General features: G+C 37.2%; 1 protein-coding gene across 1 annotated transcript in view; it reads left to right on the top strand.

Annotated features, from left to right (window-relative positions):
* Positions 1-19,690, top strand: part of LOC144972734 (E3 ubiquitin-protein ligase SMURF2-like) — a 101,438-nt gene that overhangs the window by 56,291 nt on the left and 25,457 nt on the right. Inside the window, exon 5 of the mRNA XM_078914320.1 lies at positions 12,268-12,460. Coding sequence (XP_078770446.1) covers positions 12,268-12,460 — 193 coding nt within the window. The remainder of the gene's footprint in view (positions 1-12,267; positions 12,461-19,690) is intronic.

The raw sequence follows: 19,690 nt of genomic DNA, 5'->3' as shown, positions 1-19,690 counted from the left end.
AGGGACTCGCGTTACCTACCCTACACCGATCATTAAAGTCACGACAGAGGTATAATTTGTCGTCGGCCACTGCTCCCTCCCCTCGGGATGAGAGGGGGAAATTAGACTGAGGTAACGACGATGACCTCTTTCGTGGCACAGCTGTCACTCTTTTCGGTGACTTGGGCGTGCAGTACTTTAAGCGACAAAAATATTACTGTTTAGAAAAAAATAATCAGTTTAAAATGTTTTTCTTTATAAAGACATGTTTGAGCCTTTCAGTGGAATTGTTTCATGATTAAAAAAAATAAATCTATTTGTCTCATGTACCAACATTCTCTTTCAAGTAATCGCAAATCTCTTAAACAATGAGTGTGTGTGTTTGTGTGTGTGTGTGTGTGTGTGTGTGTGTGAAAGATATATATATATATATATATATATATATATATATATATATATAGAGAGAGAGAGAGAGAGAGATAGATAGAGAGAAAGAGAGAGAGAGGGGGGGGGGGGGGTAACATTAAAGATCAAAATTTGTCAACATAAGTTGAAAAGGTCAATAAGGATTTTCAAAGATTTAAAATTGTTGGCTTGTCTTATAAATAAGTATTCCCCCCGCCACCCCCTTTAGTTCACTACGTTCAGTCTTTCTTGTTTACGCTTCATGTTTAAACAGAAACTTTTCGAAGTGATGTGATCAATAATTTAATCGTGTTATGTAATGTCTTATGTAAGAAAGACCTCTGTCAGTTGTGAACGTTGGGTGACAGGCAAAGAAGTCCCCCTGACTTTAAGCCTATTAAGTAAAACGGCGAGCTGGCTGCCAGATCGATTGATGAATAAATGACACGGGGGAATAATACGGTATGACGATGGATTGCTTTGAATCTCTCTCTCTCTCTCTCTCTCTCTCTCTCTCTCTCTCTCTCTCTCCCTCTCTCCCTCTCTCCCTCTTTCTCACTCACTCCCTCTCCCTCTCTTTCTCTCTCTCTCTCTCTCTCTCTCTCTCTCTCTCTCTCTCTCTCTCTCTCCCTCTTATTTATGTATCTATCTCTACTCCTTTCTCATCTCTCTCTCTCCCTCTCCCCCCCCCTCTCTCTCTCTCTCTCTCTCTCTCTCTCTCTCTCTCTCCTGTCCATACTTTTGCCTGCTTCCCTGCCCGCATTTCTATCTAACTATCTATCTATCTATCTATCTATCTACCTACCTACCTACCTACCTACCTACCTACCTACCTACCTACCTACCTACCTATCTATCTATCTATCTATCTATCTATCTCTCGCCCTTTCTGCATTTCTCCTTTGTTTGCCTAAAATTATCTGTGGTATGAACACACGCACACACACACACACACACACACCCAAACATACACACACCCATAGACACACACACGTATACACATATTGGCTCACTTTTTCAATCATAAATAAATATTCTCTCTTCTATATTCACAAAATTTTCACCAATATTCTTCATTTTACGCATATCGTTTATGGACATTTTACCTGCTTATTTTCACAAGGTTGGGATATCGAATGCCCCCCCCCCCCCCCCCAACCCCCATCTCTCTCCTCTCCTCTCTCCTCTCTCTCTCTCTCTCTCTCTCTCTCTCTCTCTCTCTCTCTCTCTCTCTCTCTCTCTCTCAGTTATTAAATAGATTAAAGAAGAGGAAGGAGAAACATAAAATCTGATCTTTATTCTTCTTTTAAACAAAAAAAAAGTTACCTTCCTACCTTAGATGATTTACAGTATTTATCGGTTACTTCCCTTTGCCCACTACCAGGCTGTATAAAATAATTTTCCACTTTGTATCTGCTCTAGGGAATATCTATTTTTTTTTTTTTTTTCTAATGGGTTGGGTGTCAAGATTGTTCCGTATGGTCCATGTTCAATTTTTGCCTACGAGCACACAATTACTAGGCAATCTATGATCTTTAAAACTATTGTTTTTTTTTTTGCCAGATTGATATAGATAGTATGCGCTTGGCTAAGAAGCTCATAACATTGCCGTCCGGAAGTATAACGGACCAACACACAAAACTGTGTGTTATCCAGGAATGTTTATAGTCAGGTTAAAACTGTTCAGTGAGCATTACTCATAAACGTGGATGGCAAAAAACAATAACAAAGACCTGAGTGACGTCATCTTCGAACTATCTATAGGAGTAACTTGTAAAACTTTCTCTCTTTTTTTTTTTTAATTCAGGGTAATTCTATCACCTGTTGACTCAAATGTTTATTTAGATAATCTAGGGCATAATGATCAGTCAGTTGATGTCGGGAATCGTCATCTGACCACCTTTTTTTTTTCTGCCATAATCATTTGCGTGCATCGACAGACTTTTGTTATCACCGGACTGATTATGACCATTGATGGCTCAAAAGATTTGTCTCGATCTATGTTAATGTCCATAATAAAGTAGATTTATAACTAAAATAGATGAGTGCCTGATCGTAATAGCCTCTATCATTTCCCCGCACATATTGCGGGCTCTCCACTAGTATTATAGAAGGAACGAAATTGACGTCACTTAGATCTTTGTTGTTATTTTTAGACAGCCTGTTAATGATTAGTTCTCACTAAATTATATTATTCACACAATAAACGATAATGTTTACACACAGTTTTGTATGTTTGTACGCTTTATCCGGCTGGCGGATAATGTGAGTATTTTACCCAAAACGACAAAATAATAAATAACAAAGAATTAAAGATAAACTAACCCCCCCCCCCTCCTCCTCTCCCATTTTCAATACCTATAAGAATAAAAAACCCAAACATTTATTTCAGATTTTTCTAAAACACTTGTAAAAAAACCCCATTCCTTTTAGCTTTTTAGAGCCACCTAAAATCTTGCAAGCTTTCAAAACGACAATATTTACACAGTAACTTTATTCCCTTTCCACCCTCTTTAGTTTTCACCGCTCTCCCAGATCTTACTTACTTACACAGATTCACATCTTATCCTGACTGACGAGTGAGCAGTACATTTCGAAACCTCCCCAAAAATAAAACGCAGGCTCACAAAAGCGATATTGTGTCCACGATGAGGGATTCACTGTTTCTCGCATCTCTGTCATCATCATATTATGACACATTGCGTAGTATATTGTTATTCTTCTTATAATTAGACCGATTGATTAAAATACCTTCGTATTTTACAAGCTTGTTATTATTATTATTATTATTATTATTATTATTATTATTATTATTATTATTATTATTATTATTATTATTATTATTAATTATTATTATAACAACAGTAATAATAATAATAATAATAATAATAATAATAATAATAATAATAATATAATAATAATAATAATAATAATAATAATAATAATAATAATAATAATAATAATAATTGTCCATAGGCAATTTTTAATTTGGTTACAGAATTTACATAATATACGCAAACAGACATAAATGAAACAAAAAGTACCAAAAAAAAAAAACAAAACAAAAAACAAAACAAAAACAAAACAAAACACACACACACACGCACTCGCGCGCACACAAACACACACTCACAGACCCACACTTAAATAGGCTTCGTGTAATCTATCTAAAAGGCATATATATCATCATGATTGCAAACATTAATATATATATATATATATATATATATATATATATATATATATATATATATATATATATATATATATATATATAATACATACACACATTATCTATCTGTCTACCTATCCCTCTCTTCCCCCTCCTTTCTTTCTCTCTCTCTCGCTCTCTCTCTCTCTCTCTCTCTCTCTCCCTACCTGTTTCTCTCTCTCTCTCTCTCATTTCTCTCTTCTCCCTTACTGTTTCTCTCTCTCTCTCTCTCTCTCTCTCTCTCTCTCTCTCTCTCTCTCTCCCTTTCTCTCATTTTCGATACATCCCTCCCTCTTTCTCGCTCCATCCTTTAATCATCATCATCATCGTCGTCGTCGTTGCCGTCGTCATCATCATCATCAACATCATCATCATTCTCATCAAATTCTACCGGCATTTCACACCTCGTATCTGAGTTATTGTGCATACTACGAAGAATGTATCACCCTCTAAAGCATGCTTCACATTCTATAATCTAAGATTAAACGTTATCCATATACATCACGCAAGGCGTTAAAGAATTCTCTTCAAACTATTATGTTGAAAGGCCGATTTCAATGATTTGCATTCACATCATGTATTGCTTGGTTTCCCACATTACTTCAATTTATGCACTCCTCGCGTTCTCGCACCTTCAAGAATTCACACAAATTCTTCTCCTCCTCCCCCCCCCCCACAACTCCTCTCTCTCTCTCTCTCTCTCTCTCTCTCTCTCTCTCTCTCTCTCTCTCTCTCTCTCTCTCTTTTCATTCACTCTCCCCTCCATTTCTACCTTTTCTTATACACATAAACACACATACCCAAGATTAATGTAACAATAATGTTGTTGTTGTTGGTGGTGTTGTTGTTGTTGTTGATGCTGATGATTATGATGATGATGATGGTGATGATGATGTATGTCCAAATTTTACTTTTCCATGATATTGTTATGTTATTCGATCGCTTATAGAGAAAATCGACAGGCCTTGCCAACAACTCAAGAATGAAAAAAGAATTTAAAAAAAAAAAAGGATTAATAATAAACTATTGCTATTGCATCCTGTTCATTTTCTGTTTACGATTACGTTCACTCCCCCCCCCCCCCCCCCCCCGCCCTCCCCCCCCCCATTTTTATATTGATATTTCGTTTTCGTACTCGATAACACCCGCACGGCAAGAAAGATGTGGGTCGTGATAAAATTATTGAAAACTTGTTTGTACACCTGTATTATTGTTGTTACGCGTACCGCTATTGTTAGGAAGAGATGGTTAGTGGTGGTGGTGGTGGTGGTGGTAGTTGTGGTGGTGGTGATAATGATGATGATGATGGTGATGATTTAATGACGATGAGGATGGTGGTGGTGGTAGTGGTGAAATAACATTTGTATAGGTATCACCTTTTTATTTCTCGAAGCTTTTACGATATGATTGCTTCGATTGGATATGTTTGTGAAAATAACGGTAAAAATAACATTTTTAAAAATGAGTAAAAATCTGGCTTAGACATGAGCTGGACAAAAAACCAAAACAACCCCAAACTGGTGGACCACAGAAAAAAAAAAGAAAAGAAAAAAAAAGTGAGCATTTATAGGGCAATATCCACTTAATCATGCTCAAAGCGCTTTACAAAGGACGGAATACAATGACCTATTTACCTACGTGCACCCATTTACAATTCTGATAAATGAATATTGGGTTTGATTTAATATTATTTCGGTTTGGAGAATATTTTTTTGTGTTGGTTTGAAAGTACATTTAGAATTTGGCTCCTCGGACTTGTTGATGAGTTCCCGAAGCGCTCGTCGCTCTCTAGCTCCTCAGTGATAATGGGTTGTTTCGTGCTCTTATTTTATTGACGGTGGCATCAGCAATTTATTGAATATGTTTTATAAAACGCCCCCCCCCCCCACATGAAAAAAACGCAAACAAAACAAAACAAAACAAAATAAAAATTAAAAAAATAAAAAATAAAACGAGAACAAAAAAACCCAAAAAAACAAAAAAAAAAAAAAAAATTAAAAAATTAAACAAACAAAAAAACCCCCAAAGAAACAACAAAACAAACATAAAAAGAACCCAAAACACACAAACACAAATACACACACATACACACACAAACACAAACATACACACAAACACACACACATACACAAATGAATATCGAGAAAAGAAACAATCACTGTGCACAAAGTTTTACAGCTTCAGGAAATAAAATATGGACAGAAAGACAAGTTTACATCATTGGATAGGACATGCAGTTAGTTACATTTTTACTATACTGTGAATCCAACTTGATATAATGGACATTCTCTCAAACCATCGCAAAAGATTGTCACTTACGGTACAAACATAAAAAAAGTCTAGATGTTCGTACTTTAGACAACGAAGTTGACATTGACAAATGAAAAATTTAATTAAATTATTGAATATGTTGACATATGTTTACTTGCCATTGGAGTTTGACCATCATAGCGTTATAGATGGACACATAAATGAAATCAATTCGTGAATTGAATGTTAGTCCCGAATAAGATGCCGGTGATAGAAAGGAACCCAAACAATGGTAAGTGAGGATTTAAAAGAAACATTAATTGAATATATATATATATATATATATATATATATATATATATATATATATATATATATATATATTATATATATATATATATATATATATATAAACATTTCAAGTATAATTGTGATTATTTAACTTCTACAACATTGTTTCAAGCATTAGCTCGATCACTTCCTGATGAGAGCTGACGCTTGAAACAATGGTGTAGAAGTTAAATAATCACAAGTATACCTGAACTGTTTATAAATAGCACCTTTTATCAAAAAGTTGAGCACTATTATTTCATGGTTTTTGTTTTTATAATTTATAATATATATATATATATATATATATATATATATATATATATATATATATATATATATATATATATATATATATATATATACAGACATTATATTTATACATAGTCGGACAAAGTTCTTTGTGCAGGTATTTATGGACCTCTCTTTAATCCAGAGTGCAATTGTCTTTGTAACTTCGGCGAATGTTTTGTTTTCTATCGAGGGTGGGTGCATTCATTATGTTTATGTTTCTGTTTGGGGTGTGGTGGATGGTAGATGTTTGTGGGGAAGGGGATATGTAGATGTTTGTTTGTGTGTATGGAGGTTGGTAGCGGCGAGGAGATTATTGAGATGGCGGACTGAGATTCAGCACTCACTGTGCTGTTAAAATTCGGGTGAATTCGATTTAGAATTTTGGCATCGTATATGTTGTTTCAATTTCGCCATCCAAATTGCGTTTCTTTGACGTCGAGGCATTTGGGCTATCTTCCCTGTGCCCTGTTTTGTTTCTTACCTTCAGATTTTTAAACTTGTTTTATTTGTATTAGTTACTTTGTTTTTATTTATTTAAAAAATAAATATTTTCTTAAGGCTATTGACAGCTGTTTACAATTCAATGCTTTATAAATTTGTTGGATTAGATCCATTCGTCTGTTTTATATCTCAGGACATTTAACATGGAAGTTTTCGTCTTAGATTGTTTCTGAGCATCTTCATTACCTTTTCTTAAGACAACAAATTCCAGTCTGTTTTCTGTTTTGTTTATCTTCCATCAGTGTATGTTGCCAATTGTTGGTAGGTGACCGCAGTTGTTCACTTCGCTGAGTTTCACTCCAGGCTTTTCCTCACTTCCTAACTTTCCTCGCATAGTAATGATAGTTTTGTAGTAGAAAAGCCACTAAATAGAACAAAATACGGGTTTTTTATACTAAGTATGTACCTGTTTTGTGTTTTAGGACTGTGGGGTTTCCGATAACTGAGTATGTAGAGCACTTGATTCACACGTAAAGGGATCGGGATCGATCCCGGTGAGATCGTTTTCTGACCCGCCCCCTCTTCCCTGTCCACCGAGCAATGATTGGGTAGCTGGGATTGTTAAATATGGCGGAAAGTACTTTGCGATAGACTAGCGTCCTATCCGAAAGGTAACAAGTAATTGCTTTTGTCCGTATTACGATATAAAAACCGGGATACACTTCGGAGCTATGGGCATCTATCTAATGGCATTGAAGGACTACTTTAGTGGACTACGTGCCAGAATCCATACTTGTCGCACAACTTCTTCGACTCTCCCTAAATTAGATATTTTTTAAAACGTTAATAGAGTTGTGTAAAACATGGTCGGCAGCTGCGTTAATTTATCGTGTCCTGTCAAGTCATCATTATTATTGTCATCGTTTTTATTTTGGGTTTATTGATGATGTTTTTATTCATGCTATTCAGACATTGTGTCCTTTAACATGGCTCTCTCTCTCTCTCTCTCTCTCTCTCTCTCTCTCTCTCTCTCTCTCTCTCTCTTTCTTTCTTTCTCTCTCTCTCTCTTTCTTTCTCTCTCTCTCTCATCATTTTATCTTGGGTGTATTGATGCTGTTTTTATTCATGCTATTTAGACATTGTATCCTTTAACATGGCTTTCTCTCTCTCTCTCTCTCTCTCTCTCTCTCTCTCTCTCTCTCTCTCTCTCTCTCTCTCTCTCTCTCGCCCCCCTCCCTTTATCTGTTTTTGTGTCTGTCATTTAGTCTGGATCCTTTAATCAAAATGGTAAATATGAATCAGCTGCTTATCCAGATATTATACAAATCAGATTCTGTTAATTGATTCTTACAATCAAGTCCTCAAAATGGATTGTCACAGCCCTTCAAAATATACGCAATATTATGATGTGTGTTGTCGAAAGTTGTTATAAATAATGAAAGCAACCGTATGATTTAATTCTGACATGAAATAAACAACTGCCACGGTAAAGTTTTTATAATAAAAATGGAAAGTCACACGTGTGAAGTGAGACAAGGTTCGGCATTAAAAAAGGAACACAAAAAACAAACAAACAAAAAAAAAAACAACAAAAAAAAAACAACAAACAAACAAACAAGCAAAAAAAAAAAAAACCCAACAAAAAAACACACAAACAAAACAAAAAGCAAAAAAAAAAAACAAACAAACCCACAACCCCCCCCCCCCCCCCCCCACCCCAAAACATTAAGCAAAAAAAAAAAAAAAAAAAAAAAAAAACCCAACAAAACAACAACAAAAATAACAAACAAACAAACAAACAAACAAAAAAAAAAACATCAACAAAAGAATCCAGCATTTGTTAATATCTTGAAATGAATATTCGTTTTTTACCTCCCTAGCTTTTTGTCAGTTAAGTTGAATCAATTCAATAATTTGTGTAAAGTCTTGTGTAGTTCTGTCAGTGTGCTTTTAACTAACATTCGAATTACTCGTACACACGTCTATGTCTTTCGATTTCATTTTATTAATGTTTATTTTTTATTCATTACCAACCTCCCAGTCACTTTCATCTGCTATTTTCAAATTTCGTTCCTTCTGACTTTGTCTATATATCAGATTGTTTCCCCTCCCTCTGCCTACTTTCTCCTCTCTCATCATCCTCTTCCTATATATCTTCCTATCTCTCTCTCTCTTCCCATCTCTCTCTCTCTCTCTCTCTCTCTCTCTTCCTCTCTCTCTCTCTCTCTTCCTCTCTCTCTCTCTCTCTCTCCTCCTATCTCTCCCTCTCTCTCTCTCTCTCTCTCTCTCTCTCTCTCACACACACACACACACACTCACACACACGCGCGCGCACAACATACACAATCATTAACTCTCGCGCTCACCCACAACCCCAATTTCTCTCTTGATCTCTCTTTCTCTCACCTTTCACATCCCTCTCTCCTATATACACCTTTACGTCTGGCTTGGAGCCAGAATCATCTTGTGAATGTCAAGAGTAGAGAAGGCGGGGGATTCTCCCAAATATACCAAGGTTGTCAGTTTGGACTTATTGTTACCAATTTCGTCCCCCCCCCCCCCCAATCAATTAATTTACATTAACATTAGTTTTATTTATTTATTTATTTTTTAATTAAAAAAAACCTATTGTCTCTTGCTCCTGGTACATAACACCCTTTAAAATAAAAAAAAAAAAATTACATTAAAACTTTTACTCTATGCTCCGGTGTAAGGGTAACTACTTGTTTTTAGCAATTTATGCTGAGACGTCAAATGCTGTACAAAATCACCATAATGGCACATTCCGTACAACTTATTTCACTTACACTCATCACACCAAAACAGTATTTTATCAAGATTTAAAATTTAAAAAAACAAAAAACAAAAGAAAAAAATGTGCCTTACAATTACTAGGAAGGAATTGGAAACTTGTGAGGTCAAAATTTATACGAATTTCTAAAAAAAAAAAAAAAAAAAGGAATGTTACTTTTACCTCAATGTAATTTTAACATTTTTCTTCCTCTTTGTTGAGAAAGAGAAACTGAAATTATCTGGCAACCCTGCTACCAAGCATCTTTCGTGCCTGGTGTGCTTATCTCTCTCTGTCTACCCCTTGACTCTACCCGGCGAAGATTAACACAACAAAACAGATAACATGATATATATACAACCCAGTTATATTTAACTACGCACAGGAACACTACGTTACAACTTTGTAGTTTTCTGAAGCATCTCTTACACAGCATGTCCCCTTAGTGTGATGTTGCATTCGTTTTATACACGCTATTCCTTGGATTTATTAATATATATTTTTTATTAGTATTTATATATTTAGTGATTGTGATGATTCTTTGCCAAGTGGATCACTCAGATGGTTTTAAAATCAAAAACATGTTTGAAATCTCATCGCTGATTCATTCATAAAGTTAATTCTTGTTTAATTTCCAAACGTGTAGTTGAATTCAGGTTGGATTTGTTTTGACCTATAGATTAGAATAGAATATATAAGATGTATTTTTCTACTATTATGACAACCTTGAACATGAATCGTTTTCGCATTGTACACAATGCTATTTATTTCTATTTTAAAGCAACCACAAAACTAGAAATAAACGATGAAAACTTTAACTTCTGAGTTAGTAGCATCATGGTTCTAGAAATGGAAGTATCAAATGTAAATGCACCAAGGACTTCTGAACGAAGCGAGAGTCTGTTTGTTCGTGAGTCACCCCCGCGTTTGCTGTCTGGTATCAACAGGAACAGACTTCGATCGACCACTTCAGTCCCTTGCAACTTGAATAACATTGTGTCCAGTGCCGAATTTCCTATCAACCAGGATATCTATCTGTCATCACCTGTCAGGAACCGTAATGAGTTTTATCATTCCCTCCGGGACAATAACAGTGGTACCAATATTTTTGCCTCTTCATCTCCCATTGCTGCAAGGCGTGCTGCAGCTGTTGCTACTGCATCTCATGGCATTCAACGAATGATGTCCATGGGGGATACAGAAATGCGCAGTCCTCCTGCCAGTCCAAGGCAAACTCCAAGGTTGTCTCTATTACGAAATAGTACATTTACTCATTCCTTGCCTGGCTCCAGAAGTGATTCTAATTCTCCACGCGTTTCCATCAGGGTACGGAACAATCCGAATCCTATTTCTGATCGAAGATACTGTTTTGAGAATTCTTTGAGGAATAATGCAGAAGCAGATGATGTATATTCGTCCATAGAAGGTCCTCCAGGTTATGATGACATTGACATCGATTCAACGCCTTCATCGCCGACTCTTAGCTATAGCAGTAACAGCTCACCTCCAATGACACAACGATCCGCTCAGAGGTATTTCCCATGTCGCGAATCGAGCGGAACGTTCAGTTCGCGTTCTTTTGATGACATGTCTACAGGATGCATTCGATGTGGTGAGGAAGAATGTTGCTGCGGTCAGCAGACAAGAACCCAGCGCACAACATTAAGGCATTCACACCAGCTTCCTTACGCAAGGCATAGAAATCATATTTCAGCTCCTATTGTCACACACTTCTTCTCACATCGCCCTTTCAGTTTAACAGCGAATCAGATCACACGTTCATCCAGCGTGGACCTAAATCCCCACATTCAGGTCACGTCCAGAGGTCTTTCTCTGTCCAGGGATAATCTAAATCAGTTATCTCCCAGAACCGATGTGCCACCAAGCGGGCAGAGAATGCGGAGGGCATTATCTGTATCCAGAGACAATCTCAGTCAACCGTATTCATATGTGAATACTTCTACGCTAAGTGGACTAAAACCGACAAATAGATTTGTGCCCAGGTCTTTAACAGTCTCCATGGACAACCTCGATCGAATTCCAGGTTCAAACAATATTCATAGTGTTGCCGTTCAATCATCCCCTAGTGATATTAGTCGTTCCCCATCCTTGACTTTTTTGCACCGTGAAAATATAGGAAGCAGTAACCCCAATATTCCTCATAGGCAATCAACAATTCGAAATCTCTTTGTCCCGTTGAATTCCAATCCTGTTAGAGATAACTCAGAACGTAGCAATACCTCACACGTAAGCCATATACCGAAAAACTTTGAAGGCAGCAGTACCACACGTGTAAATCATAATCAAAATTCCGATGTGAGTAATTCTCAATACCCAAGCAAATCCGTCGAAAATCTCTTCGAATTTGGCGCACAAACTCCTCCTCCTCCTCCTCCTCCCCCCACAACTTATGATGCGTCAGCGTCCAGTGCTTATCCGTCTAATCCAGGTCCCATTTCAAATGCAGTTTCATCCTCCTCAAACTCACCAAACCCAAACCCGGGCGCTTCCACTATCCAATTCCGACAAGGTCGGAGACTAAGTCTTCCTCCCGTTTGTGTTTCAGTTCAACGCCTGGACCTCCAGAGGCAGAGCTCTGACGATGCAGACACTGTGAGGGGCCAGATAGTCATCAGTCTTTCTTCCAGGGACAGGGGTGGTGGCGGCAGTGGGATGGGATCCTCGTCGTCTCACGCCTCAGATGTCTCTTCCATGCCTTCTCCTGCCTTACCTTACGACCCCAATGAGCTACCTGACGGGTAAGTGCCAACCTCGGAATTTTGACATTTTATTTAGGGTTCAAGTATTTAGGGTTCGAGTAGTATACAGTTAGTCGTTGTTGTTCAAATGCAGTTTTGTTAATCTATATTTGTTTTTGATTTTCGTGTTGTTTTGTTTTTGTTGTTGTTGGTAGTGGTATAGGTGGTTGATGTTAATGGGGGAAGTGCTGGTGATGATAATGATGATGTTAGTGGTGGTGGTGGTAGGAGTAGGACTGGGTGTAGTGATTATGGTGTAGATGGTGATGGTGGTGGTAGTGTTGGTCTTCGTAGTGGTGGTGGTCGCTGCCGCGGCGATGACATTCATTCATTCATTCATTCATTCATTCATTCATTCATTCATTCATTCATTCATTCATTCATTCATTCATTCATTCATCCACTGTTTCGGATTCCTTTATATTTTTTTAATGGATAAATTCATTGACATTGTGAAATACTGACGACTACAGGTAACAGAGTATTCAGATGTTAATTAATTTTGATGTAGATAGAGCAAAATATAATTTACAACTTATTGATGATTCTTCTTGTTAATTAATTGACCCGGTATATTTTTCTCAAAGAATAAGTAAAACATGTTGTTTAGCTGCTTATTTCCAATGCAATCCAAACACGTGGGAGGTAATAAATCCCTCTTGATCAATCTGGAAAATTGCCATCTCGCATGAGGCTATATTAAGTTCTGATTGAATTATATTCAACGGCTTGAAAAAAATATTGTAATTATAAAGTTATGATCGAATCAGTGTAAAACCCCAGTATTTTGGTGATTTAGGTCTTTCCTTCATGCACAAATTGACTTTTATCCTTTTAAAAAAGTTCTTCAGAGACATTCGGCCCATGGAACCGGAGTTTATCCCGGTTTCTATAGCGTGAATCGGACAATAGCAACTGCTTGCTATCCTTTGGATATGACGCTAGTCTATCGCAAAGTACCCCCAGTCCGATATCTGTAGGAACACAAATATGACCTTTATATTAATGTTTAAGAAATCTCAACTTCATTTTTGTCTGAATTAGAAAACAGTATTGTTTACATCAAAACCAAGGTGGTTTTACTTGGATTCTCAGACAAGTGCATATATTACCTTTACACGACCTTTTGTTTTCACTCGGAATTATTACTGATTGCTGACAACAGGTAGAGGAATAAAGCACGTGGAAGATCTTAAGACATTGGGCTCTGTTGTATGAGTTTAAGTGAAATCCTCACAAGTCTGTTCCCAAACCAGTCGTAATATACGCACAGAAATGTATACTGTATAAAGAAAGATTGTGTGGTCTAAAGGTAATGACAGAGTCCAGTTACGTGCGGCTATTTGGTCTTGTGGTATGACACTCGCTTTCGGATCGAAGGTTCTGGGTTCAAGCCTCGCTCGGCGCATAGTTGACTCCTTGGAAAAGGCTCTTTATTCACATTCTCTCACCGTACTCAGCTGTAAAGCAAGTACCTGGCCGTTAACAGCGTGGTCTCTGTCGGAAAAAAATTGTTGTAATATCGTCTAACAGGCGTCATGTCTCGTTCTACGTGTTACGTATTGCTGTTGGTCAGGGACCCATGTAAAGCGCTAGTTTTTTGGGGGGTTGCGCCCCCCCCCCCCCCCCCCCCCCCCCCCCCCACTTTTTGTCACCATCAGCACTGATAAAAGATCAATGATTTCACAAAAATGTATTGTTGAAGAATTATAAGAGAGTTATGTTTGCACACTGTGTAGTGGTAGGAGTAGGACTGGGTGTAGTGATTATGGTGTAGATGGTGATGGTGGTGGTAGTGTTGGTCTTCGTAGTGGTGGTGGTCGCTGCCGCGGCGATGACATTCATTCATTCATTCATTCATTCATTCATTCATTCATTCATTCATTCATTCATTCATTCATTCATTCATTCATTCATCCACTGTTTCGGATTCCTTTATATTTTTTTAATGGATAAATTCATTGACATTGTGAAATACTGACGACTACAGGTAACAGAGTATTCAGATGTTAATTAATTTTGATGTAGATAGAGCAAAATATAATTTACAACTTATTGATGATTCTTCTTGTTAATTAATTGACCCGGTATATTTTTCTCAAAGAATAAGTAAAACATGTTGTTTAGCTGCTTATTTCCAATGCAATCCAAACACGTGGGAGGTAATAAATCCCTCTTGATCAATCTGGAAAATTGCCATCTCGCATGAGGCTATATTAAGTTCTGATTGAATTATATTCAACGGCTTGAAAAAAATATTGTAATTATAAAGTTATGATCGAATCAGTGTAAAACCCCAGTATTTTGGTGATTTAGGTCTTTCCTTCATGCACAAATTGACTTTTATCCTTTTAAAAAAGTTCTTCAGAGACATTCGGCCCATGGAACCGGAGTTTATCCCGGTTTCTATAGCGTGAATCGGACAATAGCAACTGCTTGCTATCCTTTGGATATGACGCTAGTCTATCGCAAAGTACCCCCAGTCCGATATCCGTAAGAACACAAATATGACCTTTATATTAATGTTTAAGAAATCTCAACTTCATTTTTGTCTGAATTAGAAAACAGTATTGTTTACATCAAAACCAAGGTGGTTTTACTTGGATTCTCAGACAAGTGCATATATTACCTTTACACGACCTTTTGTTTTCACTCGGAATTATTACTGATTGCTGACAACAGGTAGAGGAATAAAGCACGTGGAAGATCTTAAGACATTGGGCTCTGTTGTATGAGTTTAAGTGAAATCCTCACAAGTCTGTTCCCAAACCAGTCGTAATATACGCACAGAAATGTATACTGTATAAAGAAAGATTGTGTGGTCTAAAGGTAATGACAGAGTCCAGTTACGTGCGGCTATTTGGTCTTGTGGTATGACACTCGCTTTCGGATCGAAGGTTCTGGGTTCAAGCCTCGCTCGGCGCATAGTTGACTCCTTGGAAAAGGCTCTTTATTCACATTCTCTCACCGTACTCAGCTGTAAAGCAAGTACCTGGCCGTTAACAGCGTGGTCTCTGTCGGAAAAAAATTGTTGTAATATCGTCTAACAGGCGTCATGTCTCGTTCTACGTGTTACGTATTGCTGTTGGTCAGGGACCCATGTAAAGCGCTAGTTTTTTGGGGGGTTGCGCCCCCCCCCCCCCCCCCCCACTTTTTGTCACCATCAGCACTGATAAAAGATCAATGATTTCACAAAAATGTATTGTTGAAGAATTATAAGAGAGTTATGTTTGCACACTGTGTACCACCTACCACGTATTGCTTCAAATTACCGGAACGGTAATTTATGGAAGGGTTGTTTTTGGTGGAAACAAAACTGTTTGTTTAACAATATGTCAGCACATCTGTAGTAGATTTTCACCAAAAATGAACCCTTGTATATATAGCTGTTCATCTAATACTTACCTTATAAATTATACGCGGTGAATAGTGTTCAATTTTAACTCCAATGACTGAGGATCACGTATATTTTTGATACGTAAATAAGATTTAAGGCCGTGGACCCAGTGTATTTTCCATGTCTTGTCTCTCTGATCCTTAGAAAATTTCCTCTGATCTTTTGTTATAGTTTTTAAAGAAATATAAGTTTTAAAAAACAAACAAATTAGATTGCGACGGAATGGTAAAGAGACGCTGTTTTGCATAAAAGATTCAATTTTATTTCTGGATTATTTTGACATTTTAATGTATTTTAAAAATATTTTCTTCCTTATCGCTTGTTTTTGACCCTAAATCATTTGCTGGTTTCTGGTAGGCTTTTATTTTTATAGTAATTTCATTGCACGACTTACTGTTCTATCCGCTGTTATAATATGCTCCAATCCAAATATCTTCATATGGAAACTGCTATCTGAAGAGGCAATGAAATGCACTACATTTGTTGATAAAACAAATCGTAAATATCAGCCATTGGTAATTCGATGAATTATTATAAGAAATGAGAAGTAAACAATGGGTGGGAAATGAATTGCACCTGGACGATACAGGACGACGGCCTATGCGAGAAACGAAGTAGATTTTAATGTTGTATTGTATTGATACGGAATGAAGGGGAGAACAGCAAGAATCCCAGAAGAGTGATAATAGCAATGGTGTAATATTTTTATTTCAATTTATTGTATTCAGACGACAAGGATGAAGGGGAAATGAGCTAGAATCCCATCAGAGTAATAGCAATGGTGTGATATTTTTTATTTCAGTTTATTGTATTCATACGGTAAGGATGAAGGGGAGATGAGCAATAATTCCATCAGAGTAATAGCAATGGTGTGATATTTTTTATTTCAGTTTATTGTATTCATACGGTAAGGATGAAGTATGAGCAATAATTCCATCAGAGTAATAGCAATGGTGTGATATTTTTATTTCAGTTTATTGTATTCATACGGTAAGGATGAAGAAAAGATAAGAGAAGAGCAAGAATCCCATCAGAATAATAGTGTAAATTAGTAAGTTACACGACTTGGGGCCCTGTGTTATGCAGAATGATGCAGAGATAGAGACCTTTAGTTGTTGCATACCTGGACGATTCTGCTTGTCCTTTCATGTTAACCGGGATTGTCTCAAGTTATTGGATGGGAAACACCTGCAGTATAGGTTCTACATATTCTGAAAATAAAGCAACGGAATATTTTGTTGCGAATTATTCTCTTTTGTCGGCCACGACTTCTCTCTCTCTCTCTCTCTCTCTCTCTCTCTCTCTCTCTCTCTCTCTCTCTCTCTCTCTCTCACTCTCTCTCTCTCTCTCTCTCTCTCTCTCTCTCTCTCTCTCTCTCTCTCTCTCCCTCCCTCTCCTTTTCACGCATTTATTTCACATGGGCATGGGCACATGTGTGTGTGTGTGTGTGTGTTTATAGCAATGACATCATAACAATTTGGGTTATCAGAGTTTTAAATAAGTAAACCTCGATTGACTATTTTGACTTCTACTGTTCTCTAAGAAACCAGAAAAGCCCCTAACTTTTGACAGAGTATGTTGCTTTTTGAAAAGGAAAAAAAACAACAACAAAAAAACAAAAAAACAAACACAAAAACAAAACTAAACCAAAAATAGAAAAAAATAAATAAATATAACAACAAATATTGAGCAAAAAACAATGCATGACATATGCACATACACGTCCAATAGTCTCATAATGAAATGAGAACATTAAGTTTACCAGAAAACAGTATGAACCCTGATACGAATCTTTTCAGATCTCCAACATGCAACAACGTATGAAAAGAATTTACCTTGTTGTTTCATCTCGTCGTCTACAGTTAAACGGATAATAGTAATAATATACTCTGGAGCATAGACTTCCAAGTTTTGTTTTGTGTCACATTGGTGTGACGGTACGGTAGACTGATTGATTCACAACTCAACTTTGATTAGGTCCGAGTTGGCGGCGATTTGGCAACTTGGCAGTGTTCTCTCACTCTTAGCAAATGATTGTTTTCCCCCCAAAAGCTTCCTCATCTTGTTGCAGGTGTTAATTTGTAAAGTAGCGGTGTCTATGGCCGAAACATTTATAGTGCCCGCACATCTCCTCCCATGTGTTAAATACACGCCTGTTTATAATTGAGAGAGAGAGAGAGAGAGAGAGAGAGAGAGAGAGAGAGACAGAGAGAGAGAGAGAAGGGGGGGGAGGGAGGGAGGGAGGAGAGAGAAAGAGGTAAGGAGGGAGGAGAGAGATGGAGGGAGGGAGGAGTGAGAGAGAAAATAAAGAGAGAGATAGATAGATAGATAGAGAGAGAGAGAGAGAGAGAGAGAGAGAGAGAGAGAGGGAGAGGGAGAGAGAGAGAGAGGTCAACATTTGGGTTGAATGAACTATTATTATAATTGATTTTTCTTAAATTTACCCTGATGTCAGGTAGACTACATTGGCTGTTAAACTACTGTATCCCCCCCTCCCTCCCCCTTCCGACGAGTGATAACTTTTACGACCCAAATAATACAAAAATAGCACCGTTTATATTATTATTATTATTCTGGAACCATCTTCGTTTTCAGTGGTTTCCCATAGCTAAACTTAGATTTAGTACTTTTCTGAACGGAATGCAGTTTGAGTGAGTGAGGTTCGACGTCATTGAATTGCGTTGTATTCATTGTGCAAGTCCATGTGTTGAACGATTTGTTTCAGTCGTGTTGACATTCTTGGCTATAGAATGACTTGAACAAAAACAAATAACTGCCATAATAATGATATAGACTTGTGGCCAAAGTATCATCACCCGGCTTTGTTGGAAAATCCGAGCAAATCATTGTAAACAGAGAAGCCGTTGATAATATAATTATTTGCTGGTAATTTTTCAGTGCAATCATCATCATCATCATCATCATCATCATCATCATCATCATCATCATCATCATCATCATCATCATCATCATCATCGTGGTCATCATCATCATCATCATCATCATCATCATCATCATCATCATCATCATCATCACCAGGGTCATCAATATGATTGTCGTCCTCGTTATAATATTATGATCACCATTTTGTGCTCAACCAACTAAACGTCCTCGATACATGGCCATAAATCTCGCTATTCATAGTAAGTAAATTGGAACTTTTCAATAGCTCAATATGTATGCACTGAAAACGCTTTACAAGGACACCAAGCAAGCAGCAACACTTAATATGAAGGACTAGACGTGACCGTTTTGTAAAGCGATATTAGGTTTACACATCTGTGAAACATTCATATTTTATATCGAAATATTAATCGATTTTGTGGCAGTCATCGAATATGCTTAAAATTGCTATAAGTAGGCTACTCATCAAATGACATGTTTTACCTCAATATCCCGATGGCGTATGTTACAAAGTCCTCTTTCTGCTTTCTTTCCCATAGTACGAACACATCATTTTCGATTCCTACATATTGTAATGTTGGATGTCCTGATATCTCAGTTGGTTGAACATTCGCTTCCCACACAAAGGGACCAAGGTCGATCCCGGGTGCACTCGAGATTTTTTTGTTTTTTGTTTTTTGGAGCCCCCTGTCCGGCCAGCAGTGATTGAGTAGCTGGTTCTTTAAGAGCAGGCGAAAATGACTTTGCGATAGACTAGCGTCCTATCCAAAGAATACCAAGCAATTAATATAATAATTAATTGTCCGTGGTACGCTATAGAAGCCGGGATAAACTCAAGACTTCATAAGCCTAAATGGGTTTGAAAGACTATATATACAATGTTGGAAAATCGGTCAATAAACTAAACAAATCCGAGGTTACAAAGCAAT

Source organism: Berghia stephanieae, chromosome 5 (assembly GCF_034508935.2).
Source record: "Berghia stephanieae isolate SIO BIC M18660-M18661 chromosome 5, UCSD_Bste_1.3, whole genome shotgun sequence".
Lineage (NCBI taxonomy): Eukaryota > Metazoa > Mollusca > Gastropoda > Nudibranchia > Aeolidiidae > Berghia > Berghia stephanieae.
The sequence above is the reverse complement of the archived record's forward strand: the minus strand, read 5'-3'. Positions and strand labels throughout refer to the sequence as shown.